The following is a 23,323-nucleotide window of genomic DNA, read 5'->3' as shown; positions in this document are numbered from 1 at the left end:
ACACAATGTTTGTCTTCCTCACCTTGACCTCTTCCCCTACTCCTCCCCTCTGCTAGTAGATGAGACAAGTAGCGGGCAAATGACTTGAACAGCTCCTACAACAAGGAAGATTTCACATTTGGAATACTACAATTTGAAAAAGTGACAAATGAAGAACTAAATATCTTAATCACTGCTTATGCCCCTTCCCTCTCTCCCTCAACTTGGTGGCAAACTTGCCCTGGTATAGAAGGGGTCTAGACAGCGCACCACGATGTCAGCCACCTCCTTCAAAGACACAGGCTTGGGGGCTTTGCTTGGGCTCCCTGGCTCCAGTACAGTCTCCTGGATGTTTGGGTTAAAGGTCACCTTCTTCCTGCTGTCCTGTAGGGGGCAGCTACGTTTTGCTCGGGGGAGGGCCTCCCTCTCTTCACTGTCCTCACATAGCTGACACACAGAGAACATGTGGTAGTAGATGTTAACAATGATGTCATCATTACATTACTGTTAAAAAACATGGACGACACAATAAGACTGTTGTGGCAATACAATATTGATCTCCATACCCTTTGTTTTAGCAATGATTTAGCCTGGTTTTCATGTGCATTTTGCCTGTGAATAAGACAAAGGAGTTTAGAGAGAGAGAGGCGCAAAACAGAATAAACCAGTCAAAGACTATCTACAACTTCCGAGGGACATCTTACACTGTGATAGAGTCCAAGTCCAGTTTAGCTTCCTCTTTACCCTCCTCATCATCATCATTATCCAAGTTGTTGATTTCTGTGGGGATGGTGTCCATAGGGATAGTTTCAATGGGGATGGTTTCCGTGGGGATGATTTCCATGGGACTAGTGTCCATAGGGATGGTATCCATGGAGACAGTAGCAGGGGAGTGACTGGGGTGGTATTGAAAAGGCCTGAGATGACACATCATTGGTTCTTATCCCCACCTCTTGACTCTTTTCAATTGGTTTCTTCCCAAAGTACTGGGTAATGTTGCGGGAGTTATTAGCAGCCTCCGCTAGCTTCTGCTTCTTGCTCAGGGCCTTGCCTCCTGTCTTGGTGGGACTGTTCAGGAAGGCAGAGACTGCATTGGCTTTAGCTCTGATGGAGGAGCTGATGGTTGGTGCTGTATCTCCAGTCTTTATCTCCTTCCTCTTTCCCCTCTCCTCCTCACCGGCTGACTCTCCGGACCCAGCCAGGCAGTCAGGCCCCCGCTCCCTGTCCCCCTGTTGGCCCCTGGACCTGTAGTGGAGCCCTCGCTGTTAGAGGCCCTCAGCAGCTCACTGGCAGTCTGGAAGGGGTTGGAGGAGCCCCTCAGACCTGCTCCTATTCTCTTCCGCTTTAGCTGGTGGCGAGAAGGAGACACAGAAGGAAGGATGCTTAGTTACTAATAGAACCCAGTATGAGGCTGACTCACAATAACACTGACCGCATCCTGTTACTAAATGGGCTGAGGCAGTCTCAATGCATTAGCCAGTAGATACATATTTAGTCATTACTGCTGCTTATAAAGGAGCACTACAGTATTTTCTAAGGCGAAGTAAAAGCAGAGTCCTCTGTGTGCTGTGGTGTTGGGCCTTACTGAGTAGATCTGTGAGGCAGGCGTGAAGCCCTGCTGCTCCTCAGTCAAGGAGGAAGAGGAGGAGGCTGCTTCGTCTTTGGATTCAGTCTTTATCTCTGTGGATTCCCCAAAGCCGCTGGTCCCTTCTCTTCCTCCTCCTCCTGCAGAGGCAGCCCCTCCCTTCTTTAGGAACAAGAGATAAGTTAGATGAGTGAAAGAATAACTTTTAAAAAATAGCTTCCATACGACTCGATACATAAAGTGACTTTACAGTTGTACAATAAACCAGACAGTAGTCAGGAACTATTTACTCTCTTCAGGACAGCTGCTTTGTACAGGTTGGAAGACCTGATGATCTTGAAGACCTCATGTTCGATATCCCCTGCCAAGGAGAGTGTGTCAGAGCTGGATGAGGGGCGGGGGAAAAGGCAAAGAAAGAAATCCAAGTGTCAGTTCAGTTGTCCCAGTGGCATCAGTGACTTGGTATTTTAGGTGCATGTGGTTAGTAGTGACTGGTACCTGTGTGTGTGTGCTGCTGCCACCTGGTGGTTACTCAGAGCCTCCTGTAACAGGGCCACACAGTGCTCCTGGGCCTAGAAGTGATGCACACATTTGGCACACACTCTCCTCAAAACTTTTTTATTTTTAAAGGCAAGTGAAGAAGTATTCATTTGATTTCATCCTCTATTTAAAAGGAAAGTGTCATTGAGATTTAAAGCATGTCTTTACAAGGGTCAGTAGCAGCTCCAGAATAAACATCAACATTATACATACATTTATTGAATCTTTTTAAAATCATGACATACAATCACAGCTACAAAAATACAAATGGGGCTAAGTTTTTTCCTTGAAAATGGCTATTCTTGTAATACATGTATGAACCACAGTGGTAGTACAATCCCCTTTCTGTTCCCTTGATCTGCAAACATAGATGTTCAGCGTTCTGTGCATTAGATCACAAATTGAGAGTGGGACCCTGAATAAGCCAGCATCTTGTTGGGTGAACGATTTAAAGCAGAAATTAATTATGGATGAATAAATAAATAGTTTCTAACAAGCTCATGATGGTGGAGACACTGAATACGCAAGGACATGTGCATTAAACATCAAAAACATGTGTGCATATTGCTTTGCAAGTACGTGAGCATGCATGTGAGCATGCGCGTGTGTGAGACGTTTCCATACTAGAGCTGTACCTTGACAGTGAGCCTGGGGATTTTCTGGCTGCTGGCCTCCCTGAGTGGGCAGTTATCATCTGCAGACACAGTTGAACACAATATCCAGACCCATTCAGTTACATTAACATTTATTATTAGACAGTCACTTTGCAAATTGTCTACAGTCACTGATATTACAACAGTAGAGAACCCACCTGGGGGGATAAATGAATCTTTGTGTCCCTCAGACACCTACAGAGGAAAGAGAGAGAGAGAAGTAAACAAAGGGAAATAAGACACCTCCCTCACACTTCTATTGTCAGTTAGAGCAGAGAACCTACAGAGGGCCCCTCAAATTCCTCACTCCAGCACTAGACCGCTACCTCTCTCACCTAGTTTCTAATATTTTCAGTGTTCCAAGCCCCATGCTGTTGCTGGCAGCATCTCAAACCAACAGTCTCAAAATAATGGCTCAACTCAACACGTATTTTGTTTGTCAGGATTAATAGTATGGATTTGAATAGCCCTGTTGTGCTGATTTGACTCCACATATGGGAGAGATTTACCACATGGTGCCTTACAGGGGCCCCTAGCCCCGTAGCCTCCTTGCCTGGCTGACTGGCTGGCCACAGCTGGAACACAGATGTGGAGAGAGAGGAAGCTGCTACAGTGTATGAAGGTTTGTTTACTGAAGCACTGGAATGCTTATGAGTCAGATGTTGCATATAACAGTATGACAGCAGGGCTGTCCATGTACAGCATGTACACTGTACATGAATGCGAGGTTTCACCTTGCGCAGGTTCATTTGTTTCTTGAAGAGATCTCCGAACTCCTTCCTCCGATGCTCGGAGCCATCATCATCATCACCTCCACTTTCCCAGCCCTCCCTCATCATGCCTGAGGAGATGACATCACCACAGACCTCAGCATTCCTACTGTACTGTCTATGAGTGACAGCTGGAAAACACATTTTAAAGTCAACAATACATTTGAAAATAATTCTAACCCAACCAAATAGTGCAACCAAAACATGAATAGCAAGTCAGAAGGAAAGACCCACCCCCATCTCAAATCAAAGTTTATTTGTCACGTGCGCCGAATACAACAGGTATTATTACAGTGAAATGCTTACTTACAGGCTCTTGCCCTGTTAGCAACTAAAAACTACAACAAATGTTAGCCTGGATGCCAGTCTGTTTCTACTTTAACCAACAGAGTTAGACGGGCCTCCAGGCTACTAGACCGTTGCATTTCTGACCTCTCAAAGCCGTAGCCCATCCTCCCCCTGGCGTAGAGGTCACGGTCAAACCCAAACAGGCCCCTGGGCTGTGTGCTCCAAGCTGCTCCAGTCTTGGTGCACAAAGTAGCCCCCTTCTCCAGCTGGGCCCGCACAGCCTTGGGGTCACGACAGTAGTCACAGGCCCCCGCACAGTCTGGCTTCTGGTCCCCAAAGAACTTGGAGATGGTGGCAGGGCGGCAGCTGAGAGAGCCCAGAAATACAGGTGTGAGAGAGACAAACATATTGCACAGACATGCCAGAGGTCAAACCCCTAGGAGGCCTAGCATTTACAGAGTAGCTCAGTAGAGCCCACAGTGTCTCAAAATGCTCAGAGCCAAGATATTGTGCATTCCTCATTAAGAATCACAATACAGAAAAGTGTACATGACATCAGAAAAGTAGCTAATGCTGCTGATAGGAGGAATTATAAAATGATTGTGTCATGGAGAAATGACAAAAGAGGATCATCATTGATCAATAGCTACCATTGTGTAACAGATTCCCCATTACTGTCTATGATCGATGTGTGTGTGTGTGCGTGCATGACGTGTGATCAAACAAGGTCACACTCAACTGGCCAAATAAGGCTGACACTAATCGCTATCACTAGATGTTAATCACACTTGAGCAGAGAGGGGTCGTTCCATTTGATTTGAATGCCTTTTTGACCACACCCCTTTTGATTTGAACAAACCTTACTATACATATTTGCCCATGATAGAAGGAGTCAGAAAATGACTTTTTGGCAGTGGTGGAAAAAGTACCCAATTGTCATACTTGAGTAAAAGTAAAGATACCTTAATAGAAAATGACTCAAGTAAAAGTCACCCTGTAAAATACTACTTGAGTAGAAGTATTTGGTTTTAAATATACCTAAGTATCAAAAGGAAATGCAATTGCTAAAATATACTTAAGTATCAAAAGTAAAAATAATTTTAAATTCCTTATATTAAGCAAACCAGACAGCACAATTATGATCTTTAAAAAAAAACACTTTTACGGATAGCCAGGGACATGCTCCAACACTCAGAAATAATTTACAAACTAAGCATTTGTGTTTCGTGAGTCCACCAGATAAGAGGCAGTAGGGATGACCAGGAATGGTCTCTTGATTAGTGCGTGAATTGGACAATTTTCCTGACCTGTCCTGCTAAGCGGTCAAAATGTAAGGAGTACTTTTGGGTGTCAGGGAAAATGTAAAGATTAAAAAGTACATAATTTTCTTTAGGAATGTAGTGAAGTAAAATAAAAAATAAACTACTTAAGTAGTACTTTAAAGTATTTTTACTTAAGTACTTTAGACCACTGCTTTTTGAAACCTGAATGCCAAAACATTTAGGTGATATAGGTGCTCAAGTTGACTTATTTTGCATACCCCACCATAACATGAGACATCAATGTCCTAAATCACTGGAAAAGATAAACAGTTGACTTATTTTGCATACCCCACCATAACATGAGACATCAATGTCCTAAATCACTGGAAAAGATAAACAGTTGACTTATTTTGCATACCCCACCATAACATGAGACATCAATGTCCTAAATCACTGGAAAAGATAAACAGTTGACTTATTTTGCATACCCCACCATAACATGAGACATCAATGTCCTAAATCACTGGAAAAGATAAACAGTTGACTTATTTTGCATACCCCACCATAACATGAGACATCAATGTCTTAAAATCACTGGAAAAGATAAACAGTTGACTTATTTTGCATACCCCATCATAACATGAGACATCAATGTCTTAAAATCACTGGAAAAGATAAACAGTTGAGTTTTAAATCATTTAAAAGCTTACAAAAAAGGGTTGTCAAACTATTTGATTATTTGTTCCCAAAACATTTCTTACCTTTGATGTCAATCATCTAAAAACATGTAAACTCAACAGCAAAAACAGATTTTCCCGTATGTTGTAGCGTAGACCCTATTTTTCCTCATCTGAGGTTTTTGTGTGTTGTGCCTGCCATCGGTTGAGACACAGCATATTCTTGAATACAGGGTGGTTGTCATGTTTGGGCTGATACATTTACTAAAATGTGACTAAAATAAAAATGTCAACTTTTAAAATGGTTGGAGGTCCACACATCAGAGAATGTTGACTTGAATGGGAATATCAGTTTGTTTAAATAACACTGTCAACCTTCCATAGGAAACCTATTGAAATCAAAGAAATATAGAGCATGGAATAGACATTCCCATTTAAGTTGACATTCAATGGTGGGTGGACCAGCAGCCATCTTTATGGTATTAATTGGAAGTAAACATTTTAATTACATTTAAAATGTCAATGGTGTATCAGCTTAATTGCAAGGGTCTGAAGGGATAGGCACATTCTATGAATTATATTTCTATGATTGAAATGACACCCACCCTGTATTCAAGAGCATGTTGTGTCTCAGTCAAAGAAATGATCAAATATATTGACAACCCTTTTTGTAAGCTTTAAAATTATTTAAAACTCAACTGTTTATCTTTTCCAGGAATGAAGACATTGATGACTCACTTTGAGCAATGGGTAACTTTGAGCTAGAATGTTTTGCCATTCAGGTCCCCCAAAAAAAGACACTTTTTGACCACTTCTACCATGGGCAAATATGTATGGAAAGTTTCATTCAAATCAAAATGGGTGCGGTCAAACAGGTATGGAAATCAAATGCAGTGACTCTGCAGGAGTGTGAAGTGTATTCTCCAGTAAAAGAACACCCGTTTATCGATACGTCTGTGAACTGGATGCGGTTTCTGATCACTCAGACACACCACTCCCTTCTATTCTGACAAACTCGAATGATGAGGAGAAAAAGGGGTTGTGGGTGTTGAATGACTCGTTTGAATAATGTGAAACAGAGACGAGGTTCTATAAAATAACTGCTTCCCTAGAGTCTAGTCTGAATAGCAAACCAAAATGATCTACTTTTAGGAGACTTGTAGGTGAGTGAGATTGGTCATGGGTGGTGGTTGGTGAGGATGTTACTGTTCTAAATGACTTTTAAATAGATTAACATCTGAATGTCTATTCACTCTTTAGAGTATGGCTGTTCCGCTTCTTTGTATAACAGCTGGCTCTTTCACGCAATACACAATATTATGTCATGTATACACACACACACACACACACATTCATACAGGCTAGTGTCTCTTGGAAGAATACTAGTCAAGACACCTCCATAACACACAAAGTAAGACTACCTCGGATGGAAACAGTCTCCACAGTTTTCAAAGAAGGGGGAAAGAGGCAGTCTCACCAAGGGAGGAGGGGAGAGAGAGAGTGTGTGAGAGAGAGAGAGAGAGAGAGAGAGAGAGAGAGAGAGAGAGAGAGAGAGAGAGAGAGAGAGAGAGAGAGAGAGAGAGAGAGACAGAGCGAGAGAGAGAGAGAGAGACAGGGAGCGAGAGAGAGAGAGACAGAGAGACAGAGCTCATGAAGCAACAGAGTCTTTCCAGAGGAGGAGTGAAGGAAGAAGACAACGACCCACAGCAGAAGGAGCTGATGAACTAGCCTATATTAATACAACAGGCAGAGAGCACAAAAACACAGCAGGAGTCCTGTGTAAGTGGAGATAAACAGTGTTGCTATTGCACAACCACTGCCTTTTCCACTGGCACCAAGAGACGACAACAGCTACTACTAACTGGGAGAGAAGCAAGAATAAAAGGAGAGAGTAAGAGTGGAGAGAGAGACGGTGGAAAGCAAACCAATGACAGCTGGAGAATGCTCAAATCGAGCCCGATTTGTTTCCTTTCTGAAACCCAGAACAGACTGTACAGAGGACAGCAGTGCAGCGGATGGGGTTTTGGTCATCTCTTGGCTTCGATGCTAATCGCTACTTGAGGACTTATCTCTGCTAACCCTAATCCTGAAAAGACCGCTGGGTCGAGGAGGCGAAGTCACCACCTCTGTCTCACTGCTGGCTCCAACTCACCCAGCTACACACAGGGAACTCGCTCTCCACACTCACTCAGGTAGGTGTTGGTGCTTGTGTTACATCACTAACTGATTCGCTTCTTAGACAAGCACAGTTTAGCACCTTTATTTACTCTGTTGCATATCTGCAAACTACCCATACAGTTCAGGTGAGTGTATGCTGGTTGTGAGTGTGTACATGTAGCCTATATACATGCAAATACAGGCCAGAATAACAGTGTTAGCATACTTTATAGCCTAACCAAAAGAATGTGAAGAGTGTAATTTAGCTGTCATCAGTGTATTCCAGCTGTGTATTAATAGGGAGGCTATTTACATGTGAACACAGTGTGGACCAGAGTTGGAACAGCTCTAGAAGGAGAGCACTCTTCCTGTATGTCATTATCATAATGACATTTCTAACAGCTGAATATTTAGCTAGACTTTACTACTGTGGGAAGACTTGCTCCCATACCCCCCGGCCTAGCCGTGAAACCGGAGACTGGTGAAAGCCCAGTCTGACTGGGATCTATCACCACACCAGCTGGTGGGAGTCTACCTGGGAGAGAGAGAGACAGAGCAGCTGTGGGAAACAGCACTGAAGTAAAAACTATTGTCAGCAGAATTCATACAAAATACATTGGCCAGAACACATTCCACCACAATGGACTCGGTCTGGTCCAGCAACACAACAAGAACAGAAGCTCTTTAAAAAGGGACACAGACAACAGGACAGAGACTGAGCCAACAGTCTGGTATCTGTTTTACATACCACACCTATAGTCAATTTAAAAAATACTGTCAAATGAATTGAAGCACTATTCCATTTTTGTAAAGACTTCCCCTTTAATAGAATCAATACATTAAATTCTATCTTAATCCAAGTCAATCTAGTGTTGTGAGGAAGAGAACGGACATGTAATGTAATCAAGTAGCCTACAGTGTGATCAGGGTTGGGAGAGGAGAAGGTGCATAACTAGAGAGAAGATAAAGAGAGTGTGATGAGGAGGAGAACTGTGAAGGGATGATCATGAGATAATTCCTATGAGCAGGATCCTGTCTTGGCATCAATTGTCCAATTACCCAACTGCTATTCACAGTTTATAGGGAACATACTTTCCCATAGCAACAGCAACATATGTCCTACTCATATGTGCATAAAGAAGACAGAAACTTAGAATATATTTTAACACACAACAAGGCAAATATCAGAGTCTGCCCTTGAAATAACATAGATAAAAGTCCTCCCTTTATACAGTCAGCCAGTGGGACCCTCCTCTCGGTCTCATGACAGTTGTGATAACGGTGGTGTGTCAGTCCACAGCCGTGCTGCTGGGAGAGCCCTAGAATTACTCTAGTAAACCTGGAACAGACACAATCCCACTGACCCAGAAAAACTCAATCCTTCACACACCAACATATTACCAGATTATAACACACTTTCTAGATCCTCCTCTTTCTTATAGGAGGAGCTGGAATCCGTTGATTTCGCTCTGTCCTACCTACTCATCAGAAACACATGCACTAGCAGCTCGCCTATATATTCAAGGATGAACACAATGGTTTGTCAACATTCCATTGGTTTCAGGTCATGTACAGAGTTAGACAGTAACATACAGCATCTCTGACTTCTAGACTCACAGTCCATTATGGGTGAAGAATAAGGAATGAAACAAATGCCAAGATTCTAATAATTCAAACAATATATTGTAATAATAATCCATTATTAATAATCAATAATCCATCTTTCATCCACTTTATCCTTTTATTTGTGGCTTCAGCAAAGTGGTCACATCACACAACCTGCACCCAGATACTACAGAGTTGCACCCCCCCTCAGTGTGAGGGACATGATGGATGCCAGGGAGGAGATGCTGACCCTGCTACAGAAGCTCTGGGCCAAACTGCAGGGTCTCCCCACCGCCAGCCCTCTGGAGATGGGGGCCTTCGCTGTCCTCGTCCTCTTTATCGGTAAGCTACACCACACACACACACACGTATGTATATACATACATGTATGTATGTATGTATGTATATGTATGTATGTATGTATGTATGTATGTATGTATGTATGTATGTATGTATGTATGTATGTATGTATGTATGTATGTATGTATGTATGTATGTATGTATGTATGTATGTATGTACAGTGGGGCAAAAAAGTATTTAGTCAGCCACCAATTGTGCAAGTTCTCCCACTTAAAAAGATGAGAGAGGCCTGTAATTTTCATCATAGGTACACTTCAACTATGACAGACAAAATTAGAAAAAAATCCAGAAAACATTGTAGGATTTTTAACAAATTTATTTGCAAATTATGGTGGAAAATAAGTATTTAGTCTATAACAAAAGTTTATCTCATTACTTTGTTATATATCCTTTGTTGGCAATGACAGAGGTCAAACATTTTCTGTAAGTCTTCACAAGGTTTTCACACACTGTTGCTGGTATTTTGGCCCATTCCTCCATACAGATCTCCTCTAGAGCAGTGATATTTTGGGGCTGTTGCCCAGGCAACACAGACTTTCAACTCCCTCCAAAGATTTTCTATGGGGTTGAGATCCGGAGACTGGCTAGGCCACTCCAGGACCTTGAAATGCTTCTTACGAAGCCACTCCTTCGTTGCCCGGGCGGTGTGTTTGGGATCATTGTCATGCTGAAAGACCCAGCCACTTTAGATAGTGTGAAATCAATCATCCTGTCTGGACAAAATTCAAATATGTAGGCTAGCTACTATAAAAGGTGTTGTCAATCGTGTGTTCTTTCCTAGTGGTCTTCCTGCTCATGCTGCTGATGACCTGTTTGACGTGCTGCTGCTGTCACAGAACCAGAACCAAGGGCCCACATAGTCAGCTAACCTGAGACAATCCCCACTTCCCCCAATAATGAGGAGAGACATTATAAACAGGCACTCTACTGACCTCTAAACCCCAGAAGAATGAGGACCCATGCAGAGAGGTGTGAACTGAAAACCCACTGTCACCACTATATCACCAGGAGAGACATTCTGGAGAAGCACTCTATGGGCCTATTAACCCCAGAGGAATGAGGAGGACCCATGGGAGGGTGTGGAGCCCGTCTATAAAGGAACCCGGCCCTTGAACAACACACCTCCATACAAAACACACACAGAGCCTCCCTGAGAAGCAGCAAAACAGGCCCGGCTTCCAGGCTTCCAGGAGTATCAACATTCCGTGGGGCATCCCTGGGCTCTGCTGGCTAACAAAGCCGTGAGAGATGGACAAGACTAGACCTCTAGGACGGCTTCAACTGATCCACACAACACAAGGACACAAGGAACACAGGAGCATGGAATCACACACACACACACACACAAAGGCATCAAGTAATACAAACAACTGGACATGTAGCTAAAAGGTCCCAATTGAAGCACAGGAGATTGCTTGGGGAGATGAATGTCTGTCAGTTCTAGGATGTATGGGTGTCAACTCAACCTCTGCCACTGGCTCAGAGACTCTAAGAAAGAGCCCTCTGCAGTTTCCATCAACAACTCACTTAAATGGAGGCATCTTGCCAAACACGGTGTGAGAGTGTTGCCATATGTCTTCTATGTAAAGGACTTCCTTTGCTTTATTGCCTTGTTCAAGTGCTAGATGAAACTAGGAAACTCAGAAATGTCCGACTTGCTAACTGGTTGAACGCAGCACGTGGATAACTACAACCAGTTCACAAGTCGAAAAAGTCTGTTTCCTAGTTCCGACTAGCACGTGAACACAGCATTAGTTCAGCAAAAACAAGCCATTATCTCATTCCTCAGGCGATTCAGAGGACCATGCCTGCCCTCTGCTGTACAAACATGGAACTGAGGCAGTGAGGAAGCCTTGTAATATGCTTCACAGTTACACACAAAAACAGAAAAAGAGTAATGCTGTCATTTCCATATAGTTGTTGCATAGGTTAAAAATGGCATCTCTTCCTTCTGAAAAAGCATTTTCTTAGGCTGCCTAAAATAGTGCAATACGCTTTTGTATCTCTTGCATGAAATAAAACAAAAATGCAGATGATTATAGTGAGTTATATCAGTGGTTTCCAAACTGTGGGCTGCTGCTGTGCCCCCCACACACACAAACTCTTGAACATTTAAATAATAGAATGCACAAGTTGCAATTTCATAATTATGTAGTGCATCATCAGTTTCTCAGTCATTGCAGACCTTAGAGAGCCATTTATAACTTGTCAGAAATGTCCAGATCAACTAGCCTGTTGATTTTTTTGTAATGTGAGTCACTCAAATATCACATGACAAAACATATAGAATTGCAAGAAAATTTGCTTTAAAACAGCAAAGGTTTCTCTGCACACCATAAAAAAAGTGTAGATTTGCAGGAAATATTGTAAAATCTTCTCTCCTCCAACAAGAGGGGTGTGTCATGAACAGTGCTTGTGCCCACAGAAATAGGCATGGCGCGCGAGCGCAGGGGGAGCGAGAGATGTTCCCCAATGCTGGAAGGGGGGGCCTGAGTGTAAAAGTTTGGGAACCCCTGTGTTATATAACACTCACCCCTCTTGCTCACAGAATGACACCATGGTCTCGAAGTCTGTGATGGAAGCCTTGTCCTGATCTTTCTCGGAGCCAAGCTTTGCCTGCAGAGAAGTCACACAATCATTCGCTCAAAGTTAAATAAACAAACATAAAACGATTTGAACACTGTACACACCAATTGCAATCTCTATGCATTTACAGCACCATCATATTTCTATACTAATAACAAGCCTGTGAGGCAGGTTGACAGTGTAGTCTCCACGTAACCTGTTTGCGGGCCACCTCGTTGCGGATGAGGAAGTTCAACTGCTCCCTGTCCTTGTGGGAGTAGTATGTCCTGCAGGAAGTGGGCAGCCAGTCTCGCCCCGCACGCCCAGATTCCTGGTAGTAACTGGGGGGAGTAGCACGTCCTGCAGGAAGAGGGCAGCCCGTCTCACCCCGCACGCCCAGATTCCTGGTAGTAACTGGGGGGAGTAGCACGTCCTGCAGGAAGAGGGCAGCCCGTCTCACCCCGCACGCCCAGATTCCTGGTAGTAACTGGGGGGAGTAGCACGTCCTGCAGGAAGAGGGCAACCCGTCTCACCCCGCACGCCCAGAATCCTGGTAGTAACTGGGGGAGTAGCACGTCCTGCAGGAAGAGGGCAACCAGTCTCACCCCGCACGCCCAGATTCCTGGTAGTAACTGGGGGGAGTAGTACGTCCTGCAGGAAGAGGGCAACCCGTCTCACCCCGCACGCCCAGATTCCTGGTAGTAACTGGGGGGAGTAGTACGTCCTGCAGGAAGATGGCAGCCCGTCTCACCCCGCACGCCCAGATTCCTGGTAGTAACTGGGGGGAGTAGCACGTCCTGCAGGAAGAGGGCAGCCCGTCTCATCCCGCACGCCCAGATTCCTGGTAGTAACTGGGGGGAGTAGTACGTCCTGCAGGAAGAGGGCAGCCCGTCTCACCCCGCACGCCCAGATTCCTGGTAGTAACTGGGGGGAGTAGCACATCCTGCAGGAAGAGGGCAACCCGTCTCGCCCCGCACGCCCAGATTCCTGGTAGTAACTGGGGGGAGTAGTATGTCCTGCAGGAAGAGGGCAGCCCGTCTCACCCCGCACGCCCAGATTCCTGGTAGTAACTGGGGGGAGTAGTACATCCTGCAGGAAGAGGGCAACCCGTCTCACCCCGCACGCCCAGATTCCTGGTAGTAACTGGGGGGAGTAGTACATCCTGCAGGAAGAGGGCAACCCGTCTCACCCCGCACGCCCAGATTCCTGGTAGTAACTGGGGGGGAGTAGTACGTCCTGCAGGAAGAGGGCAGCCCGCATGCCCAGATTCCTGGTAGTAACTTGGCAAGGTTCCCCCATGCCAAAGCTGATGGTGGCCACAATGACAAGCACCTTACCCTGCATCCAATCAGTCTGAGCCTCTGTGCGATCTCCTGCCTTCAACCCTACACAAGCAGGAGTTAAAGGTCAAGAGTCATGCCGCCCACTTTGTTATGTCTCGTCTCACCATCAATAAAATAATCTGCTTGATTCTTGTCTTTATTAAACTTTACCATTTACTATCCTACCCCACAATGTTTATAAGCCCTTGAGGAATGTCTCACCTGCATGGTAAGGCTTGGCCAGGACTCTCAGCTTAGTCAGTTGGTAAGCCACCGTCTCACAGCCTTCTCTGGTTCGACAGTACACAATTCCACAACCCTGAAGAAAGACATACAGATACATATCCCAAACTAAGTACCATGCACTGATTATAAGGCTGGATGACATATTGAATTCATTTGAATTTATGTTTTAGTGCAATTTTCCAAATGCCTGTATTGCAACAATCACTTTTTGTATTTTATGACCGTTTACGTCTGCTTTTTCTCATGTCTTTTTGGTCTAGTCTCCTTTGCTCCTTCTATGCACCTTCCCATTCACACACACACACACACACACACAACAACAGATCACTTCCTCCCTGATAAGTGGTTTCAACTCTCTATTTGCATTTAAGGTTTGTTCCAACAGAATCGGTCATAAGGACACCGAAATACATTACTCTGATTACACCATTCATGATTTTACTGTAATAGAGGAGAAGTTAACCTTTCAACTCCTCAAATTGCATGCAGAGGAGCCACTACTAAAACCATAGAATCAATGAACACTGATTCTGGTAAATTTATGTTCAGTTTGTTGCAAAAAAACAGGCATTTTCAGCCAGATCAGTGAATATTGCAAAATAGCAGATTAGACTATTTTGATAAAATAATTACATTATTAGTGGGTTTTATGGTTGTGGAAGGCTTATATTAACCCTAGGTATAATATCACAAGCCCATTAGGTTATTGCTGACTGTTTGAAATGCAGTGTATTTGACCTTTAAATCTACATATATATCATGAATCGCCCATAATAAAAAATAGACTTGTGATTTTTAGGCCACATCGCCCAGCCCTAACTGATTACACCATCCATTAGATAGAGTAGAAAGAGATACTGCATATAAGAGAGAGTCAGAGGGGAATCTAGTCCACCAACCTGTCCTTTGGGGCATTCCCCCATGGTCAGGGCCTCCCTGATGAAGGCATGCAGGTGCTTGTAGGTGTCCTCCAGGGGTCCTCCCTGTACACCACCTCATAATGCAGGTTACTGCGAAACACAGGTGTGGCAAAGGACAGCGGTGATCGCAGCCTCAGGACACTTTGCTATGTCCTCCTGCACCTTCTGGGGTGCCGTGGCTGTCAGCGCCACACAGGGTACCCCGGGCAGACACGCAGACTGCCCAGTTTGAGTTAGTCTGGTCTGAAGTCATGCCCCCACTGGGAGACACAGTGAGCCTCGTCCACAGCCAGGTAGGAGCGGAGGCTCCAGGAGAGTAGGCCTGTAAGGCAGGGCTGGAAGGCAGAGGAGGCCACCATCTCTGGGGTGATGTAAAGCAGCTTCAACCAGGGGCTCTCACTCTCCAGATCGGCCAGGATCAGACGGCATGCCCCTGCAAGGAGCATGGAGTTGATGGAGCATACAGGAATGTTCAGGTCCCTTAGGTGGTCCACTTGGTCCTGTTATGGTGGATACAGAGAAAGGGATCATCATTGAAGAAACCTACAGCTAGCTTTGCATAGCTCAGTCTATATCAGAATCAATCATGTAATCAGGACAAATTACACAACAGAAGAAAATACTAAAGAAGAGACTGACCTGGATGAGAGCGATAAGAGGGGATATGACCAAGGTAATACCCTTAGCCAACACTGCGGGAAGCTGGTAGCAGAGGGACTTCCCTGCCCCGGTGGGCATGCACACAAAAACATCCCTGTCACCTGCACACAACAGGGGCAGTAATTTACAATATTCCATCGACAGTCCGATTTGTGCAACGGCATTACTCAGATATGTTTAATGACAATAACTGATCATGCTAGTTAGTAGTAGGTAACAGCCAATGAGCCGTTCATAGGTAAGTTATTGTAAGTTCAACATGTATATTATGGTCTCACCTTTAACAACTGCTCTAACAACGTCCTCCTGCTTCTGTGATTGGAACTTATCGAACCCAAAATTGGTTTTTAACGCCTTTTTAATGGAAGTCATCTCTTTTCATCTCATCTCTTTCATCTCTTTAATGGAAGTCATCTCCAACTTGACAACAAACTTCATTCTCTCGTCGTCGCGTATCGATGACATCGTGCCAGTCGGCACATAATAAAGGAAGCCATATTTTAACCAGTGAATCTCTATAAACATATTTTATTTACGGTTTTCTTTTAAATATTGATGTTTATTTAATGTCAAATGCCCGAAACAGATCTGTTTATGTTTTGTGCAAAAAACATTAAACACACACAACTCTGATTGGATTCATCATCCATGGGTACACGCCTTTGTTTTCCTGGCCAATGAGAGTCGAATGCGCTGTGATTAGCACCTGATTAGCACCTGATTAGCACGACCCAGGCCAGGACATATTTTAATGCTAGAATTGTTTTGTTGTCTTGTTCAGTGAGGTGAGTTACAATTTACTTTTAAGTTCTAATTGAATTTGGTGACCTCCGTAGACCACTTTATCAACACCCAAACCAAAAGCACTGACACAATCAAAAACCCTGATTTATTTATCAATAAAGCAGGAAGCAGGGAGAGAAGAGGCATAGGATTGCAGAATATTAAGAGGATAAATCCACTCCACTTCATCTCCATGGATCTCTCCCTTTCACCCTCTGTTTCTGACACTGTCTGTGTGCTCTGGGGTATGTAACTGAGGTTAATGCCACTTTGAGATGGTTTGAAATTGGTGACCTAGATGCACAACAATGTATTGTAAACCCAGGGTCTCCTCTCCCCTCTGACTAGGCTGTGAGCTGAATGACACCCAGAGAAAGGCAGTGTTTGAAATAGCGGAGGATTTGTTGGAGCATCAGTTCTTTATCCGAACGGTCAGTCTAAGTCTTTAGTCCATCTCCACACACCCCATTAGCAGAGATCACTTTGACTTAGTCCGCGACACAACAATTAACATAGTCCAATGACAGCCCAACTCCTAATCTCTGCTCCCCTTGTGTATAGATGTGTCTGAGTGCAGAGGCCAGTAAGGAGATGCATGTGGTGGAGGTACAGGACAGAGTTGGGGAATGCTGCAAGCCAGTGCCCATTGCCACACTTCACCCTATGTGCCAACCTATGGTCAGTTTCAGTGGGTTTGAGCTCATCCCACCTGTCATCTTCAACCTTCGCTCTGGGCAGGGCCCCCTCTTTATTTCTGGACAGCATTTGACATGTAAGTAATTGAGATATGAGAAAATTATGTTATTGTCGAGAGAATGACATAAAAATAAATATAATCGGAAACTATTTGTATGTCAATTCTGGGACTCGGTTTTTTATTTGGCTTTAACTTTCAATTCAAATGATACCTGGTATTTTTGTGCTGTCATGGTAGTGGAGGAGTAGGAGGAGGAGAAGGAGAAGGTCTTCTCAACAACACCCCCACTTGGTAAGTAAACAAATCTAGAACTTCCAAGCTTCATAACAGGATTACCTTATGACATTGTACAGTTCAGTATGAAATAGTTATTGTGTTTTTATTTCAGATCACAGTGGTCTTCAATAACATGATCACATTTGAAGGACTTCAATAAAACACAGCACTAAAAGTAGAACCTTTGAGTTTCGTATATTTATTCATCACGGAAGGTGCATTGTTATTGCAGGATTAATATTTCACAATAGATTACAATAATACTACGGTATTCTTTCAAATGTACGAAAATACAGAGCATGTGAGTGCATAGCATAACTGGAGTAAGGAAGAGGCAGAAAGAATCACATAGAAGCAGCAGCATCAGTGGTCACATAGCTATCCAATATCATGATGGTCTAGTTCTTTACAGTAACGAAGGTTCTGATTACTCTACAGGAGTGGTGAGAGGGTAACCATAGGGTGAAGGGATGGTGTTAAGAGGGAAAGTTCAGCCCCACAGGCACAGGGAGGGACAGAGACAATAGGCCTTGCTCCCAGGGGACTTGATCACCAGGTCCTTAATGATCTCCGTCGTGCCGAACAGAGGAAACAGGTTCTCGTTGAAGCTCTCATTGTAGGTGTAGATGTGGGAGCGGCTGTCTATGTCGTAGAAGGACAGCTGGCCCTGTTCGTAGTCCAGGTAGACGGCCACCTTGCGGGAGATGAGACCAGGCGGCAGGGCAGTGAAGGGCACAGTCAGGGCCTTGAGCTCCGTGCCCCTCTCCAGGCGCAGGGTCAGGTAGCCCGTATCTGTGTTCAGGGACTTGAAGCCCTTCCTCAGGGCTGACTCCTTGACCACACCCAGCCGAAAGTCCCGCTCCCCCACCTCCACCTCCCAGTAGTGGCGGCCAGAGTTGAAACCCTCCACCCCTGTGGCGCACCACCAGCCATCGAATCGCTGGTGGTAGTTTGGCACATCCTTTCTCTCGGAGCCGCAGCGCATCTTCTTCTCGTCGTTGGAGATCAGCAGGTCAGGGTTGGCCGTGTCCAGGTCAAGGGAAATCTCCACTGCTGCATTAGAGATCCAGTCCCATACTAGAATATACATAAGATTAGTAACAAAAAATTGTCAAATTAACGATACATTCTGTGAACATCACACCTGGCTCTGTCAATGCCTGTCCAAGGCATCACATACCTGAGTGAGGAATGTAGTGGGCAGCAGCTATCTTCTGAGTCCTCTGCTTCCATATGAGCCACTGCTGAGGGATGGCTTCCTGCAAGCACAAAGATGGAGAGGGAGAAAAGCGGCTTTGGTAAATATCAGAGCTGTTAACATGAATATACATTAATTTATTTTAAAGGGGGACAATTGATATTTAAGGAGGCCCCCACCTTGTCCAGGCCCTGTGTCAGTAAGACCCACATGAGCAGTTCCATGGCTGTCAGGAGGTTGGGCATGTGGCGACTCCTCCATGCAGCCTGGAGGTCCTCCAGAACTTGAGCCACAGCCTCCCCAGGCCACACACTTTGCTCAGGTTGGGCTCTCAGGTCCTTCGTCCAGTTAATGATGGTCCTCTTAGCATTCTCCATCTCGTTCTCACTGAACAGGTCCTGTTCCCTCCACTCGCTCTCTTCTGGCCAGCCATCCGACTGCATGGGCCTCTTCTGCTGACAACAGGTGAAGACTCATTCAACACGTGTTTGGAGAAAGTCGCCTGCAAGCTATACAGTATATATTAATAGCTGATACAGTATATATTAATAGCTGTTACAGTATATTGGCTCCTGCTCTCCATACCTTGCTCTCCAGCAGAGATGCCCACTCCAGGATGAAGGCCCTGCAAAGAGGAGTGGGCCAGATGTCCTCTAGTTTCCAGATGTTCCCCAGCACCTCAGACCTCTGCAGAGAGGATATAGACAAGTGGGGGATTTAGTAGACTTGTTTATCCTCCAAACTAGACCTGACAGTGGATACTTGCATAATGGATGTTACAAAAGGTGTGTATATATTTCAGTGTACCTGGCACACTCTATTGAGATCTCTAGCCAGCTCCACTATAAACAGCTGATTCTCTTCCAGTGGCTCTCGCTTCTCATTCTTCGCCCTCTTTTGAGATTCCTGACAGACAAAAAAAGAGTGAAAAGAGTTGGATCACATAGAATGTAGCAATGAAATATAAATATTAGGAAAAGAGGAAAGGAAACAGATTTAGGACAGAAATTAGTGTTTTTGTAGTGGTTTAAAAAGTAATAAGGTCAACCCAGAAAAGGACTCATCAGCTTTGATTGAATTTGTTTTAAATATAAATCAATAGGTAATTAAATCAAACTACAGGAGTAAGCATGTGACTGGTGACGCTACCATGACAACCCCTCCACAGCCGTTTCAAGGTGACTTTCCTTTATGATAAAATCTCTGACCGTAGCAAAACAAGATTTGAACAAAAAAACATGTAAATGGTGTTTTTGTTGTTTGGAGGATTTGTAATGCATGACAGGAGTTTGACCTACTGTACCTTAAGCTTGGCTGTGATGTTCTTGACCGGCTCAACTATAAAGTGGAAACACTGCATCATCTTGGAAACTGTGCTGAGGCTCTACAAAGAAAAAGAGAGATAAAATAGCATTATAAATGTACCTTGACAGACAGGGAACCTCTACTTGACAGAATGTACACTACCCGTGTAAGGATTTCAGATTGACAGGTGCTACTGCTGAACTAAAACCACACCACTGATCTGATTCAGTGGTAGCAGGACCACCTAAATTCTCTAAGGGGACTCAAATGGTTTGAAATCTAAAACTACCCCTGCCCTACTTTCATTAGAAATGTGTCAGCTCTTCCACCCTACTGCCCTATATTCTGTCCCGAGTCAAGTTAAAAGACATTGGCATCATGGCCAAAGGAGTAACGCAGCTCCCCTGTTAAGAAGATTGCTTTAAATTGTTAATCATCGTGCGGAGGGACAGGCAACACATGGCTAATCGTACTGGACCAAATCATAACAGTAACACCTCTGTGGTCATCATAACAAGAAGAATACCTCCCCTTTGGTATCTTTAATGATACTCTGACCTAGTTATTGTGTGGATGTTATTCAAGTCATATTATCATTGTGAGGTAAGCACGGGATCCTACCCACTTTTAGAGCCTGGGGCATCAACTGATCAGTAACTTGGTTAGGATCAGTGATGAGCCAGAGCAGAGGTTACTTGGCCCTCTGTAAGGTGACTGGCCCTGCATGCTCTTTGCTGCCGTCTCATCTGCCAGCAGTAATGTGTTTGGCCTTTGTTTTTCCATAACACAGAGACACACAAACACACACCTTGTGGGCTAAGCCAGTAAGTCTGCTGTCAACAGCAGGGTAAATGTGGCACGTGAGTTAAGTCAGTGTGCCACTGAAGCCCTTAGCAGATTACCTAGAAGGACTTCCAAACAGGGTTTATGGTCCTGATACAGCCAACGCCAAACAGATAGAGGAAGGCAAGCACAATATAGACCAAATAATAATTTTGATAAATGAAATGCATATTCATCAACACACATTGTGGAGAGCAGAACCAGGTGGCATTTGTTATAAAATGAATGGTAAACTCATGTCAACCTTTAATAGAATACAAATAAATACAATGGAAGGAAGTGGAATACAATGCAACACAAATGTGAGTAGGCAAATTAAATCATGAAAACAAAAACAGGAAACATTGTTCAGGTATTCAGAGTAGGCCTATGTGTATTACATCTTTTGTTTGAGTGACAGTGACCCAGTTACAGACCAGTCTAGACACACGCAGTCTGCGCACAAAGTAATGAGTAGGGTCGTGTGACTTTGTGGCACTTACCAGAGAGCTTGATCCTATATATCCTTGGTTGACTTTGCAACATGTCGAATTTTGCACTATGCATGATAGTTAAGTTATTTTTGCGACACTAAACAATGCCATGCTGTTATGTGACGTCTGTGGACTTCCATGCAATCGAAATTAATGTATTATATTTTATGGCAAATTTGACACAATCATGCAGTTGAGTCGTACAAACTTGTTAGACATACCTGTCACAATGTTGTAATGTAAGCCGATTGGTGTCTTCTATACACAGGAGTAATTCTACTGGAGAACAAGTTGACTGTATGCTGCAGTATGACTGACCTTGTTTACATACAAGATTTTCCTAGGAACGAAGATGGTTCGGCTCTCTCCGTTTTCTGAATCCGAAGGCAGACAAACAGCGCCGCCATGATTGTTGTGGTACATCAGTTGTCCACAAAGTGAAACTACGGGCTGTCTATCTCCCGCCTATCCTTTCTTTGGATTAGTGGATACATAGCATTATTGTAATCCCGTTTGAAATATTCGATGAGATTTGTTAACGCCTGAATGCAATGGAGAGAGATACTATGCTACTAGCCTAATTTCATGAATATGCATAGCCATCTCGAGACAACTGATATAAAGTGTTTTTTCTCAAAGTTGGAGGGATGTCACCCTGTCCTACTTATATAGTAGAGGAGAATGAATGTGTCTTTAATATAATAAACATGGTAAACGTGGGTTCAAATACTTGTGTGTGTGTGTGTGTACAATATAAATTATATGAAATGCATAACCATGGTTGCATTTGGAAGGGAACAGCTTGGAGATGATGGGGAAATTATTAGATCAAAGGTGAGGATGCAACAGTTCACCTGACACAAGACTGAATCCAAACATTATGACCCTGTTTATTTTCTGTGCATTTTACATTTACTGTACTTTTTGATGCATTTCTTGATAACAAAATCTAAAACTACTCTGGATACATTCTGTAACATAAGACTATTCCTGGAGAATATGGGGCAGGTGTAACATAAGACTCCCCAAAAATTACAAGGGTCTGAGTGAGTAGGTTCGAGAGGACTAAGTGGCCACATACCTCTCCAAAGTGTGCACAGTTCCTAAGCATTTTCAATGCACTTTTATGAGTCAAAGAAGAGTCTTCAACCAGAAGGATTTAGTTTAGCTCTCCTAGCTGTGCTGTTGAGGAACTAGAGCAAGCACACTTGTAGTTGTTTAGTTTGGAACACAACCCTGCATTCCTGCCATCACACAATTACTGTTGTTGTTTACGCAATCCAAAAACGGTCCATTAACTCATCACAATCTGGGTCAGGAGGGCATGATTTGAAAGCTTGTTCTATTGCCTACATGACTAGCTATGTTATAAGATAACATCTTACAGTGTTAGGCTTTCACAAGACATCTTGGTGTGCACAGACAATATTCATGAGTGCATTCAGGTGTGGGTACTGCGGCAAATATTCTTCCCAACAAACAAATCGTCTCTTTCTGTTAAAAAAAAACAGGGTATGATGACATGTCATCTGGTAACTGTACATCAAACATAGTGATCATAAACACTGACACTGTAAATGACATGAGTTTTATGTTTGGAAATGTGAAGTTCACATCTGGTCTCATGGATGTTTGTGTTGCTCGTATGACATCAAAGCTGTATTTATTATATTCCTCAACATCTCGTCTTTCAGAATACATTGATTCATCTTCATTTACATCATTTTCCTCACTCAGTCAACAAAATATTTGTAAAAGTTGCCCAATTACTGGGAGTGATTGAGGAGACCTCTGGCACGCGTGTTGCTCAAGTTCAGAACGGCTGTCAGCCAAAAGCCATACAGCACTGTGAAGTTCAGAGCCAGAGCTCTGATGTCATATATAGCATGTTACTGTACAGTAACTGCATTCCAATTTAGGCACTTATTAGTGCCCACATATGTCATTTTCAATCCATATACAGGTATGAGTGTAACGGGCTACAAAGATTAGGACATTTATTGAAGAAAAAATCCACTGCTATTTGCTTTCCTTCATTGAAATCTGAAGGGTTAATCAGAAAGTAATTGTAAATTTAACAAACGCCTGTCTTTCAATATAGCATGTGCTAATCCCCTAAATGCCAAATCTGTATGCTTAATTAGCTGTTGAGATGTCA

General features: G+C 43.7%; 2 protein-coding genes, 1 long non-coding RNA gene and 1 pseudogene across 6 annotated transcripts; 2 read left to right on the top strand and 2 right to left on the bottom strand.

The window, feature by feature from the left end:
• Positions 1-567: 567 nt before the first annotated feature.
• Positions 568-16,180, bottom strand: LOC123999029 (annotated as a pseudogene).
• Positions 9,719-11,913, top strand: LOC123998615. Its single transcript, XR_006832295.1, has 2 exons — positions 9,719-9,858; positions 10,659-11,913. It is a non-coding gene; the product is annotated as an uncharacterized LOC123998615 (long non-coding RNA).
• A 44-nt stretch (positions 16,181-16,224) lies between the features above and the next one.
• LOC123998614 (nucleoplasmin-like) lies at positions 16,225-17,543 on the top strand. 3 transcript variants are annotated; one of them, XM_046303636.1, is made up of 6 exons: positions 16,225-16,375; positions 16,496-16,618; positions 16,722-16,804; positions 16,935-17,145; positions 17,308-17,361; positions 17,459-17,543. In XM_046303636.1, the coding sequence occupies exons 2-5, from the start codon at positions 16,567-16,569 to the stop codon at positions 17,316-17,318; spliced, it is 357 nt and encodes a 118-aa protein (XP_046159592.1). In that variant the 5' UTR covers positions 16,225-16,375; positions 16,496-16,566; the 3' UTR covers positions 17,319-17,361; positions 17,459-17,543. The 3 variants fall into 3 exon arrangements, with proteins under 3 accessions (XP_046159592.1, XP_046159594.1, XP_046159593.1); XM_046303638.1 differs by having other exon boundaries at positions 16,288-16,375; positions 16,499-16,618; XM_046303637.1 differs by lacking the exon at positions 16,225-16,375 and having other exon boundaries at positions 16,389-16,618.
• On the bottom strand, positions 17,526-21,528 carry LOC123998609 (butyrophilin subfamily 1 member A1-like). Of its 2 annotated transcripts, none has more exons than XM_046303626.1 (7): positions 21,387-21,528; positions 19,848-19,928; positions 19,352-19,450; positions 19,130-19,231; positions 18,724-18,999; positions 18,527-18,605; positions 17,526-18,423 (listed from the first exon to the last, which is right to left on the bottom strand). In XM_046303626.1, exons 2-7 carry the CDS (start codon positions 19,905-19,907, stop codon positions 17,837-17,839), a joined length of 1,203 nt encoding a protein of 400 aa, XP_046159582.1. In that variant the 5' UTR covers positions 19,908-19,928; positions 21,387-21,528; the 3' UTR covers positions 17,526-17,836. The 2 variants fall into 2 exon arrangements, with proteins under 2 accessions (XP_046159582.1, XP_046159583.1); XM_046303627.1 differs by having other exon boundaries at positions 18,724-18,996.
• Positions 21,529-23,323: the final 1,795 nt, after the last annotated feature.

This window comes from Oncorhynchus gorbuscha, linkage group LG16 (genome assembly GCF_021184085.1).
Source record: "Oncorhynchus gorbuscha isolate QuinsamMale2020 ecotype Even-year linkage group LG16, OgorEven_v1.0, whole genome shotgun sequence".
NCBI classification, from domain to species: Eukaryota; Metazoa; Chordata; class Actinopteri; order Salmoniformes; family Salmonidae; genus Oncorhynchus; species Oncorhynchus gorbuscha.
Note: the sequence above shows the minus strand (reverse complement) of the source record. Positions and strands in the feature narration are given on the sequence as shown.